General features: G+C 48.3%; 1 protein-coding gene across 1 annotated transcript; it reads left to right on the top strand.

Moving 5' to 3' along the window:
• The first annotated feature begins 9585 nt into the window (after positions 1-9585).
• Positions 9586-11793, top strand: LOC106612127 (D(1) dopamine receptor-like). The gene has a single exon (XM_014213017.3). The coding sequence runs from the start codon at positions 9667-9669 to the stop codon at positions 10597-10599; it is 933 nt and encodes a 310-aa protein (XP_014068492.3). The 5' UTR covers positions 9586-9666; the 3' UTR covers positions 10600-11793.
• The last annotated feature ends 478 nt before the right edge of the window (positions 11794-12271 follow it).

Here is a 12271-nt window from a genome sequence, read left to right as displayed (position 1 = left end):
TACAAACAAGACCCAGGTCATCCAGTGGTGTCCAGGGTTCATTTGTCAAGTCCCTGTCAGGAGAGATATCAGATAGATACCATATTTATGTCTCTGCGTGCTGGAAGTCTACAGGAACAGGTAGCATGTAATTTCAGCCAGTGGTGCCTGGCCTTACAGACTTCAACATCCTAACCCCCAACGGAAGCAGAGGAGGACACATTGCACAGTCTCCTGTGTCCCAAATGGCATCCTATTCACTATATGGTGCACTAGTACCCTATGGGTCCTGGTCAAAACTAGTGCACTATATAGGGAATAGAGTGCCATTTGGGGTGCATCCAGTGAAAGGAGACGTAATCAGTGAAATGAGATGTGATAGCTTCACTGTTCATCACCTCTGTAGACCTCAACCCAGATATACAGACCAGATTTATGATGTACAAGAAGATACATGCCGTTATCCACAATCCTCTCTATGAGGATGGAGAGATCTTATCTGACTCCTTTATTTAGTCTCTCCATCTGAAGAGGGCGAGGATTTAAAGTTTGTACGAATGCACACACGCACATACACACACACGCACACATATGCGATAAGATACCCCAAACATAACTCGTTACTCCAAACATCATTTCACTATTTTGCTGCGCTCTTGTGTGTGTTTTCCGGGTGACTACGTAACTGTCAGCATTTTTCTGTTTGAATGCTCTCCACTGTGTTATCATGCATTGAATAATTCCACCAAAGATCTTGGATATTTTAAGACGATCAACTACAGTACAAAGTCTGGAGAGGAGTACAGGAAGACCAACATGTGGGTTATGTCCCAAATGGCACCCTATTCCCTATTTAGTCCCATACTTTTGACTAGGGCCCATTGGGAATATGATGCCCTTTGGGACGCATCAATGGTATGGGTTCAGAGCAGGTTTGTCATCTCTGTGCTTTTACAACATCTTGGAGTTCCAAGGAGACTCATTTCTTCTGATAGTGGATTACTACTCCAAATATCCAGAGGTGCTGAGGCTGTCAGACAAGACATCAGGTAGACAGTAGATCAGGTACTATCATAGCAAAGTTTAAAGCTGTGTTTGCAAGACATGGTATTGCAGCTGAACTGATTGCAGATCATGTACCCTTTGCCAGTGCTGAGATGGCTCAGTTTGCTAAAGAGTGGGGTTTCAAAATCACTCATTCTGGTTCAGGGTTTCCCCAGTCAAACGGAATGGCTGAGAGGACCATTCAGTCAGTGAAAAACTGAATTTGACAGCACAGACAGGTGTTGACCCTCACACAGCTCTCCTGAATCTAAGAAACACACCTGTCACAGCTCTGCAGTACTCGCCTGCTCAGCCACTCATGGGATGTGTCCTACGTTCCCACCTACCTCCAAGTAAAGCAGCCCTTCAGCCCTTCAGCCCTTCAGCCATTGACTCCCATTTCCATCATGGCTTGAAACGCAGACAGCTGCAGCAGAAGACAAACTATGACAGAACGACGTCACCACTTCCTTTGTTTCGGGAGGAAGAGAGAGTGTGCATGGAGAGGGACAAAGGATGGCAGCCAGCAACAGTGGTGAAAATCAGAGAAATTGACCAGGAGAGTGACTCAGAATGAATGGATACCCAAGAAGACTCAAGGCTGTAATCTGCCAAAGATGCTTCAACAAAGTACTGAGTAAAGGGTCTGAATACATATGTAAATGTGATATTTAAGTTTTTTTTAAATTTTATACATTAGCAAAAATGTATAAAAACATGTTTTGCTTTGTCATTATGGGGTATTGTGTGTCGATTGATGTGGAGAAAAAAACAATTTCATTAAGTTTTGAGTAAGGCTGTAACGTAACACAACGTGGAAAATGTCAAGGGGTCTGAATACTTTACAAATGCACTGTATATGAACATGTATTACAATGTGAAACATGATGTACAGTATTTCTATATGAAACACTGATTAAGTTTGGTGAAAAAGAGACTGTATGATTTTGTGTGTTGTAGACTACTTAGCTAATTTAACATTTAGCTTAGCCTTTTAAATGATCTGTTGTGAGTTTTGTACTAAGAGTTGTGAAAATGTACCACATACTTGTGAAAATTACACCAAGTCATACAAAAACTGTAATTTGCTCTGTTGTTATTTAACATATGTTTGTCAGTGTCGATCACTGAGCTGCTAACTCAATGTGGCTCTACACGCTAGTTGCCTGTTCCGTCAGCCTGTTGCAGTTGCCTGTTCCAGCTGCCTGTTCTAGCTGCCTGTTTAAGCAGCCTGTTCCAGTTGCCTGTTCCAGTTGCCTGTTTTGCAGCCTGTTCTAGCTGCCTGTTCTAGTTGCCTGTACCAGTTGCCTGTTTTAGCAGCCTGTGCCAGTTGCCTGTTTAGCAGCCTGTTCCAGCTGCCTGTACCAGCTGCCTGTTCTAGCTGCCTGTTCCAGTTGCTTGTTACAGCTGCCTGTTTTAGCAGCCTGTTCCAGTTGCCTGTTTTAGCAGCCTGTTCTAGTTGCCTGTTTTAGCAGCCAGTTCCAGTTGCCTGTTCTAGTTGCCTGTTGCAGCTGCCTGTTCTCGCTGCCTGTTCCAGCTGCCTGTTCTAGCTGCATGTTCCAGTTGCCTGTTCCAGTTGCCTGTTGTAGTTGCCTGTTTTAGCAGCCAGTTCCAACTGCCTGTTCCATCTGCCTGTTCCAGTTGCCTGTTTTAGCAGCCTGTTCTAGCTGCCTGTTCCAGTTGCCTGTTCCAGTTGCCTGGTCTAGCTGCCTGTTCCAGCTGCCTGTTCCAGCTGCCTGTTCCAATTGCCTATTTTAGCAGCCTGTTCTAGCTGCCTGTTGCAGCTGCTTGTTCCAGCTGCCTGTTCCAGTTGCCTGTTTTAGCAGCCTGTTCCAGCTGCCTGTTCCAATTACCTGTTTTAGCAGCCTGTTCTAGCTGCCTGTTCCAGCTGCTTGTTCCAGCTGCCTGTTCCAGTTGCCTGTTTTAGCAGCCTGTTCAAGCTGCCTGTTCCAGCTGCCTGTTCCAGTTGCCTGTTTTGGCAGCCTGTTCTAGCTGCCTGTTCCAGCTGCCTGTTCTAGCTGAAGGTTCCAGCTGCCTGTTCTAGCTGCATGTTCCATTTGCCTGTTCTAGCTGCCTGTTCCAGTTGCCTGTTACAGCTGCCTGTTGCAGCTGCTTGTTCCAGCTGCCTGTTTTAGCAGCCTGTTCTAGCTGCCTGTTGCAGCTGCCTGTTCTAGCTGCCTGTTGCAGCTGCCTGTTCTAGCTGCCTGTTCCAACTGCCTGTTCCAGCTGCCTGTTCCAGTTGCCTGTTTTAGCAGCCTGTTCTAGCTGCCTGTTCCAACTCCCTGTTCCAGCTGCCTGTTCTAGCTGCCTGTTCCAGTTGCCTGTTTTAGCAGCCTGTTCCAGCTGCCTGTTCCAGTTGCCTGTTTTAGCAGCCTGTTCCAGCTGCCTGTTCCAGTTGCCTGTTTTAGCAGCCTGTTCTAGCTGCCTGTTCCAGCTGCCTGTTCTAGCTGCATGTTCCAGCTGCCTGTTCTAGCTGCATGTTCCAGCTGCCTGTTAGAGTTGCCTGTTACAGCAGCCTGTTCAAGCACCCTGTTCCAGCTGCTTGTTCTAGCTGCCTGTTCCAGTTGCCTGTTTTAGCAGCCTGTTCTAGCTGCCTGTTCCAACTCCCTGTTCCAGCTGCCTGTTCTAGCTGCCTGTTCCAGTTGCCTGTTTTAGCAGCCTGTTCCAGCTGCCTGTTCCAGTTGCCTGTTTTAGCAGCCTGTTCCAGCTGCCTGTTCCAGTTGCCTGTTTTAGCAGCCTGTTCTAGCTGCCTGTTCCAGCTGCCTGTTCTAGCTGCATGTTCCAGCTGCCTGTTCTAGCTGCATGTTCCAGCTGCCTGTTAGAGTTGCCTGTTACAGCAGCCTGTTCAAGCACCCTGTTCCAGCTGCTTGTTCTAGCTGCCTGTTCCAGTTCCCTGATACAGCTGCCTGTTCCAGTTGCCTGTTTTAGCAGCCTGTTCTAGCTGCCTGTTCCAGCTGCCTGTTCCAGCTGCCTGTTCCAGTTGCCTGTTCCAGTTGCCTGTTTTAGCAGCCTGTTCCAGCTGCCTGTTCCAGTTGCCTGTTTTAGCAGCCTGTTCTAGCTGCCTGTTCCAGCTGACTGTTCCAGTTCCCTGATACAGCAGCCTGTTCCAGCTGCCTGTTACAGTTGCCTGTTACAGCAGCCTGTTCTAGCACCCTGTTCCAGCTGCCTGTTCTAGCTGCTTGTTCCAGTTGCCTGTTTTAGCAACCTGTTCTAGCTGCCTGTTCCAGTTGCCTGTTACAGCAGCCTGTTCCAGCTGCCTGTTCCAGCTGCCTGTTCCAGTTGCCTGTTACAGCAGTCTGTTCTAGCTGCCTGTTTTAGCAGCCTGTTCTAACTATCTGTTCCAGTTGCCTGTTTTAGCAGCCTGTTCTAACTATCTGTTCCAGTTGCCTGTTTTAGCAGCCTGTTCCAGCTGCCTGTTCTAGTTGCCTGTTACAGCAGCCTGTTCTAGCACCCTCTTCCAGCTGCCTGTTCTAGCTGCCTGTTCTAGCTCCCTGATCCAGCAGCCTGTTCTACCTGCATGTTCCAGTTGCCTGTTTTAGCTGCCTGTTCTAGCTGCCTGTCCCAGCTGCCTGTTCTAGCTGCTTGTTCCAGCTGCCTGTTCCAGTTGCCTGTTTTAAAAGCCTGTTCCAGCTGCCTGTTCCAGTTGCCTGTTTTAGCAGCCTGGTCTAGCTGCCTGTTCCAGCTGCCTGTTCCAGTTACCTGTTTTAGTTGCCTGTTCTAGCTGCCTGTTCCAGCTGCTTGTTCCAGCTGCCTGTTCCAGTTGCCTGTTTTAGCGGCCTGTTCCAGTTGCCTGTTTTAGCAGCCTGTTCCAGCTGCCTGTTCCAGCTGCCTGTTCTAGCTGCATGTTCCAGCTGCCTGTTCTAGCTGCATGTTCCATTTGCCTGTTCTAGCTGCATGTTCCAGTTGCCTGTTACAGCTGCCTGTTGCAGCTGCCTGTTCCAGCTGCCTGTTTTAGCAGCCTGTTCTAGCTGCCTGTTGCAGCTGCCTGTTCTAGCTGCCTGTTCTAGCTGCCTGTTCCAGCTGCCTGTTCCAGTTAACTGTTTTAGCAGCCTGTTCTAGCTGCCTGTTCCAACTCCCTGTTCCAGCTGCCTGTTCTAGCTGCCTGTTCCAGTTGCCTGTTTTAGCAGCCTGTTCTAGCTGCCTGTTCCAGCTGCCTGTTCCAGCTGCCTGTTCCAGTTGCCTGTTTTAGCAGCCTGTTCCAGCTGCCTGTTCCAGTTGCCTGTTTTAGCAGCCTGTTCTAGCTGCCTGTTCCAGCTGCCTGTTCTAGCTGCATTTTCCAGCTGCCTGTTATAGCTGCATGTTCCAGCTGCCTGTTACAGTTGCCTGTTACAGCAGCCTGTTCTAGCACCCTGTTCCAGCTGCCTGTTCTAGCTGCCTGTTCCAGTTCCCTGATACAGCTGCCTGTTCCAGCTGCCTGTTCCAGTTGCCTGTTACAGCAGCCTGTTCTAGCTCCCTGATCCAGCAGCCTGTTCTAGCTGCATGTTCCAGTTGCCTGTTTTAGCAGCCTGTTCTAGCTGCCTGTTCCAGCTGCCTGTTCCAGTTGCCTGTTCCAGTTGCCTGTTTTAGCAGCCTGTTCCAGCTGCCTGTTCCAGTTGCCTGTTTTAGCAGCCTGTTCTAGCTGCCTGTTCCAGCTGCCTGTTCCAGTTCCCTGATACAGCAGCCTGTTCCAGCTGCCTGTTCCAGTTGCCTGTTTTAGCAACCTGTTCTAGCTGCCTGTTCCAGCTGCCTGTTCTAGCTGCCTGTTACAGTTGCCTGTTACAGCAGCCTGTTCCAGCTGCCTGTCCCAGCTGCCTGTTCCAGTTGCCTGTTACAGCAGCCTGTTCTAGCTGCCTGTTCCAGCTGTCTGTTCTAGCTGCCGGTTCCAGTTCCCTGATACAGCAGCCTGTTCCAGCTGCCTGTTCCACTTGCCTGTTACAGCAGCCTGTTCTAGCTGCCTGTTCCAGCTGCCTGATCTAGCTGCCTGTTCCAGTTGCCTGTTACAGCAGCCTGTTCTAGCTGCCTTCTCCAGCAGCCTGTTTTAGCAGCCTGTTCTAGCTGCCTGTTCTAGCTGCCTGTTCTAGCTGCCTGTTCCAGTTGCCTGTTTTAGCAGCCTGTTCTAGCTGCCTGTTTTAGCTGCCTGTTCTAGCTGCCTGTTCCAGTTGCCTGTTACAGCAGCCTGTTCTAGCTGCCTGTTCCAGCAGCCTGTTCTAGCTGCCTGTTCTAGCTGCCTGTTCCAGCTGCCTGTTCCAGTTGCCTGTTCCAGTTGCCTGTTTTAGCTGCCTGTTCTAGCAGCCTGTTCTAGCTGCCTGTTCCAGTTGCCTGTTATAGCAGCCTGTTCTAGCTGCCTGTTCTAGCTGCCTGTTCTAGCTGCCTGTTTTAGCAGCCTGTTCTAGTAGCCTGTTCTAGTAGCCTGTTCTAGCTGCCTGTTCTAGCTGCCTGTTCCAGCTGCCTGTATCAGTTGCCTGTTTTAGCAGCATGTTCTAGCAGCCTGTTCTAGCTGCCTGTTCTAGCTGCCTGTTCCAGTTGCCTGTTTTAGCAGCCTGTTCTAGCTGCCTGTTCTAGCTGCCTGTTCCAGTTGCCTGTTTTAGCAGCCTGTTCTAGCTGCCTGTTTTAGCTGCCTGTTCCAGCTGCCTGTTCCAGTTGCCTGTTACAGCAGCCTGTTCTAGCTGCCTGTTCCAGCAGCCTGTTCTAGCTGCCTGTTCCAGCTGCCTGTTCCAGTTGCCTGTTTTAGCTGCCTGTTCTAGCAGCCTGTTCTAGCAGCCTGTTCTAGCTGCCTGTTCTAGCTGCCTGTTCCAGTTGCTTGTTCTAGCTGCCTGTTCTAGCTGCCTGTTCTAGCTGCCTGTTTTAGCAGCCTGTTCTAGTAGCCTGTTCTAGCAGCCTGTTCTAGCTGCCTGTTCCAGCTGCCTGTATCAGTTGCCTGTTTTAGCAGCCTGTTCTAGCAGCCTGTTCTAGCTGCCTGTTCCAGTTGCCTGTTCCAGCTGCCTGTTCTAGCTGCCTGTTCTAGCTGCCTGTTTTAGCAGCCTGTTCTAGCAGCCTGTTCTAGCTGATAGACAGACACAACTAGGACTATGAAAGCTATTGTCAAATTGTTTTATTTTTAGAGAAGCAAACAATTTATTAGTTGATGACGTACACTATTTCACCTGCATCAGCAGGGGCTAAAACCGAGGTGCCTTTGCGTTGTACAAGAAAGGCACTCTATTCTGATGGAGAGAAACTTGGCAATGTCCCAAATGGTAACCTATTTCCTACATAGTGGACTACAAAAGTAGTGCAGTATCTAGGGAATAGGGTAACATTTGGGACGTAAACTGGGAGTTTGATGGGTAGGCTAATGTGCTGACTAGACATTAAGTTATCTTTCACAGGTCATCACTAATTATTCGGATTGATTGAATGACCTCGTCTACCCACAGGTCACATCCTTCACAGATAGATGGATTTATAGACATCCCTTCATCCATCCATTCATCCATCAGTATTCTCTCTCTCTCCATTAGGTGGCCTCAGGGACCTGTGTGTCCAAGTGCATCCGGAAATAGTCTCTCCCTAAATGACCTTGAACACTAATGCTCTAAAAGGTTGAAGAAATCTTTATTATTCAGTAACACTTATTCAAGAAGAAACACAAGTAGGAGGATACTCCTCAATGAGGTTTGTAAAATGTCAACGTTTTATTCTGGAAGAGTGTCTAATTCTCATTTTTATATAAATAAAAAAACGGGTGAAGATTGAGTAGAGATTACCAGATTTGCTCACATTTTTCCAGACCGGAATGAAGTGCGCATGCAGGGGGATAAACCAAACGACAATCGTCTCATGTGGTCTCCTCTTCGAATGGCCAATGTGACGTCACAGCAGTGATGTGAAACGGGGTGGCTGGTGGTAGTGAGACCTCTCGGTGCCTTTGGTGTTGCGGAGACTGGGAGACCGGGAGAGCGGATATACCGGACTTGACTCCGCTGAGGGAAGCGTTGCGCAAACGAAGTGCTTTCGCGCGCAACTTCAGAAAGCGTCAGGGATGTTAGGCCGAATCAACTGTCAAATCAAATGATCATTGTGCTCCTGCAACCGTCGTGTCTGTCCGTATACCGTCGTTCATTAACTGATGGTCTGAAGTCAAGACTTAGGTCGGAGGTCGCCTGTCACTACCCCATTGATTTGTTACCTTCGTTCTTTGACATGGATCTAATTGGTAACTACGGTGCGGCTTCACAATATAGCCTCGGTTATTTGCCATAGCTTTACAGAGAGTGAACAGAACTCAATCCCCAACAAACACGTTCTTATTCAAATAGATTCATTATGTTTTCCCAAAGGAATGTACTTTTGGAGAAGTGATGCTGCCCTATGAAATCTCATGGTTGCCTTGTCCTGAGTAGATTGGTGAGTAACTGCTTATATGGATCTGGCTGGATGTTAAATAGTTGATCTAGTTCTAATCCACACTCATTTTTACAAAGCATCCTAGGTATGCAAAAACATACACTGGGAAACTAGAATATAATTGAATTAAATAGTAAAGTATTCTATATACTAGAATACAATATAATACAATACAATATAATTGAATAGAAGAGAATATGACTTCATTTTCTAGCCAAAGATTTTTGTACTAAAAATCTGATGTCCCCGGACCTGCCAGTACATTCTATGGCGTTAAAGCATGTGAAAACAACACAGAAGCTAATTCTCTCTATCAGGGAACCATGGAAAGGTATTTCAAAGAGGCAGAGTAAGTAACACAACATGATTGTTATTCAAAATAATGTAACTATTAAACAGACACTATTAAGGAAAAATATACAACCTAGTTCTATTCTGAGAACCACTATTGTGTAGGCTCACACTATTCATGATTTGACGCTGATGAGGCTATGTTGTCAGTCCTCTGGGACCAGTGCTGATGGTAGGGAGAGTCACCTCGGTCAGCCTGGGACCAGTGCTGATGGTAGGGAGAGTCACCTCGGTCAGCCTGGGACCAGTGCTGATGGTAGGGAGAGTCACCTCGGTCAGCCTGGGACCCGTCTACCTGTCTTTCTGTCTGTCCACAGGACACATGGGATATAGCAGACAGAAGGACTCCTCTCACCCTGTACCGAGATCTAAAACCTCTACTATCCCTGTGGGAATATGTACAACCATCCACCTGTCCAGGACAAAGGATATCAGAACTGATACAGAGAGAGGCTGCCTGGAATGTCTTTTACCTTGTTGTTATTTGTTATCAAGGGACACAAACAAACAAGAAGATGTTATCAGAGATGTTTGTTTGGATGAAAAGGAGAAACCCAGGGGGCTTTCCTTGTAACGCGGCTCTTCTCTACACTATGAGCTGATTGACCCCTCTCCCCCAGTCCCCCAGTCCCCCCGCCCCTCCCCTCCCCCACCACACACACACACACACATCTTCCCTCCCCACCAAAGATGGATCTGACGAATGACACTATGGTCATCACAGACAGCGACAGGGGCGTCTTATTGGATGACTCCTCAACCCGCGTCCTGACTGGCTGTTTCCTCTCGCTGCTCATCATCTCCACGTTGCTCGGCAACATCCTTGTGTGTGCCGCCGTCATCAAGTGCCGTCACCTGCGTTCCAAAGTCACCAACTTCTTTGTGATCTCGTTGGCTGTCTCCGACCTCCTGGTCGCTGTCCTGGTGATGCCGTGGAAGGCCGTGACGGAGGTCGCAGGGTTCTGGCCATTTGGCTCGTTCTGCAACACTTGGGTGGCATTCGACATCATGTGCTCCACGGCATCCATCTTGAACCTGTGTGTGATCAGCGTGGACCGTTACTGGGCAATATCCAGCCCGTTTCGCTATGAGAGGAAGATGACTCCTAAAGTGGCGTTCGTGATGATCAGCGTGGCCTGGACGCTCTCCGTCCTCATCTCCTTCATCCCCGTCCAGCTCAACTGGCACAAAGCCCAGACCTTTACCTCTACCTCCATCACTACATCCACAACCACCCCCTACGGCCTCCAGGCCCCCCCAGACTCCTCTAACCCTGTTGGGGATGACAACACACATCAGGCCCCCCGGGACTGGGACAACTGTCACTTCAGCCTGAACCGGACCTACGCCATCACTACCTCTCTGATCAGCTTCTATATCCCAGTGATCATCATGGTGGCCACCTACACCCAAATCTACCGCATCACTCACCGTCAGATCAGATGCATCGCTACCCTAGAAAGGGCCGCAGAGAGTGCCAAGAACCGACAGAACAGTATGGGTGGAGGTGGCGGAGGATCCAGCATCTCCGAATCAGAGAGCTCGTTCAAGATGACGTTCAAACGGGAGACAAAGGTCCTGAAGACGCTGACTCTGATCGTGGGCGTGTTCGTGTGCTGCTGGCTGCCCTTCTTCATCCTGAACTGCATGGTGCCGTTCTGTGAGCCGTCGCCCCGCGGTGCCGCGGCCTCCTTCACCTGTATCAGCCCCACTATGTTTGATGTGTTTGTGTGGTTGGGCTGGGCCAACTCTTCCATCAACCCCGTCATATACGCCTTCAACCCAGACTTCCGTAAGGCCTTCTCTATCCTCCTGGGCTGCAACAGACTCTGTCCCGGAGATCACAGCATGTCTCAATAAGAAATGAGCTCAGAGCCTCAGAACTCCCAGTGGTAATACAACATCTGCTAAGACACTGGTCTCAGAAGAGGATCTACAGGACCAGAAGAGGATCTACAGAACCAGCTGTCATGGAACAACAGAGAACCATGGCATGCCATCATCTGGTGTGTTGTATCGCCATAAGAAAGCAGAGTAAGCATTACAACCTTGGTGTAAAAGGTTTGATGTTGTCGTTGAGGGTGCCACCACCTATCATGCAGTGTGATCTGAATTGGCACTGCAATAAGAGATGAGCGACACTGTGCAGTGTCCCTGACTGTGCAGTGTCCCTGACTGTGCAGTGTCCCTGACTGTGCAGTGTCCCTGACTGTGCAGTGTCCCTGACTGTGCAGTGTCCCTGACTGTGCAGTGAATGCGGGAAGTCTAGTGAAACAGTGTCTCTATAGAGTAGATACTACAGTGAGTCTGGTGTCTCTATAAAGTAGATACTACAGTGAGTCTGGTGTCTCTATAAAGTAGATACTACAGTGAGCCTGGTGTCTCTATAAAGTAGATACTACAGTGAGTCAGGGCCCCAGACTGGACTCTGATCCAGTGAGTCTGGTGTCTCTATAAAGTAGATACTACAGTGAGTCAGGGCCCCAGACTGGACTCTGATCCAGTGAGTCTGGTGTCTCTATAGAGTAGATACTACAGTGAGTCAGGGCCCCAGACTGGACTCTGATCCAGTGAGTCCAGTGACTGCAGACGACAGTAGAGATGAAAAAGGGTGCAGGATGTGATATTAAGACTGTGTGTGACAGAGTACAGGAGGAGAGAGAGCTGTGCTAACGATTCTCCGAGACTGATAATCCACAGACTGGGCAGGTAACACGCGCACACACACACACACACACACACACACACACACACACACACATACACACACACACACACACACACACACACACACACACACACACACACACACACACACACACACACACACACACACACACACACACACACACACACACAGTGACCGCTACAGATCTCAAATGTCATAGGGGTTTAAGACTCAAACCAAATCATATTTATGTATGAACATAAACATGTGAATTTATCCACAAGTGACTTAGAAACTGCTCTACTGAAGCAGCTAGAAGGCTTTCAGACTGTCCAATAGAGATATACATTGTGTGCATTATTGTGAATTTAACAGAATGTTAAAAAACAGGGACACTTTATTAGAAAAGTGAAGAGATGTAATACAATACTTCAATAAAATATGTTATTTTTTACAATGTGTTCTCTTACAAACAGTAACTTTGAGTGTTGTTCAAGTCCATACCAATACTGCAATTGTTTTAATTGATGGGGGAACACCAAATGATGGTCAACTGAATAATCTTTCTAATGATGGTAATGAAATTCAGAAAGCGTAAGGCTTTTTCATAACAAACATCAATTTAATTTGGAACACCATTTTCAATCCCCCTCCAAAGTGTTTTACCTTACTAATGAGCTACTCATCTTGCACTGTCTGTGGCTTTTCCAAAGCAATGCCAGGTGACTCAACAAGCTCTCCCACTGTCTGTGGCTTTTCCAAAGCAAAGCCAGGTGACTCAACAAGCTCTCCCACTGTCTGTGGCTTTTCCAAAGCAATGCCAGGTGACTCAACAAGCTCTCCCACTGTCTGTGGCTTTTCCAA

The sequence above is a fragment of the Salmo salar genome, chromosome 09 (genome assembly GCF_965601325.2).
Source record: "Salmo salar chromosome 09, fSalSal1, whole genome shotgun sequence".
Taxonomy (NCBI): Eukaryota; Metazoa; Chordata; class Actinopteri; order Salmoniformes; family Salmonidae; genus Salmo; species Salmo salar.
This window is presented reverse-complemented; position numbering and strand designations above follow the sequence as displayed.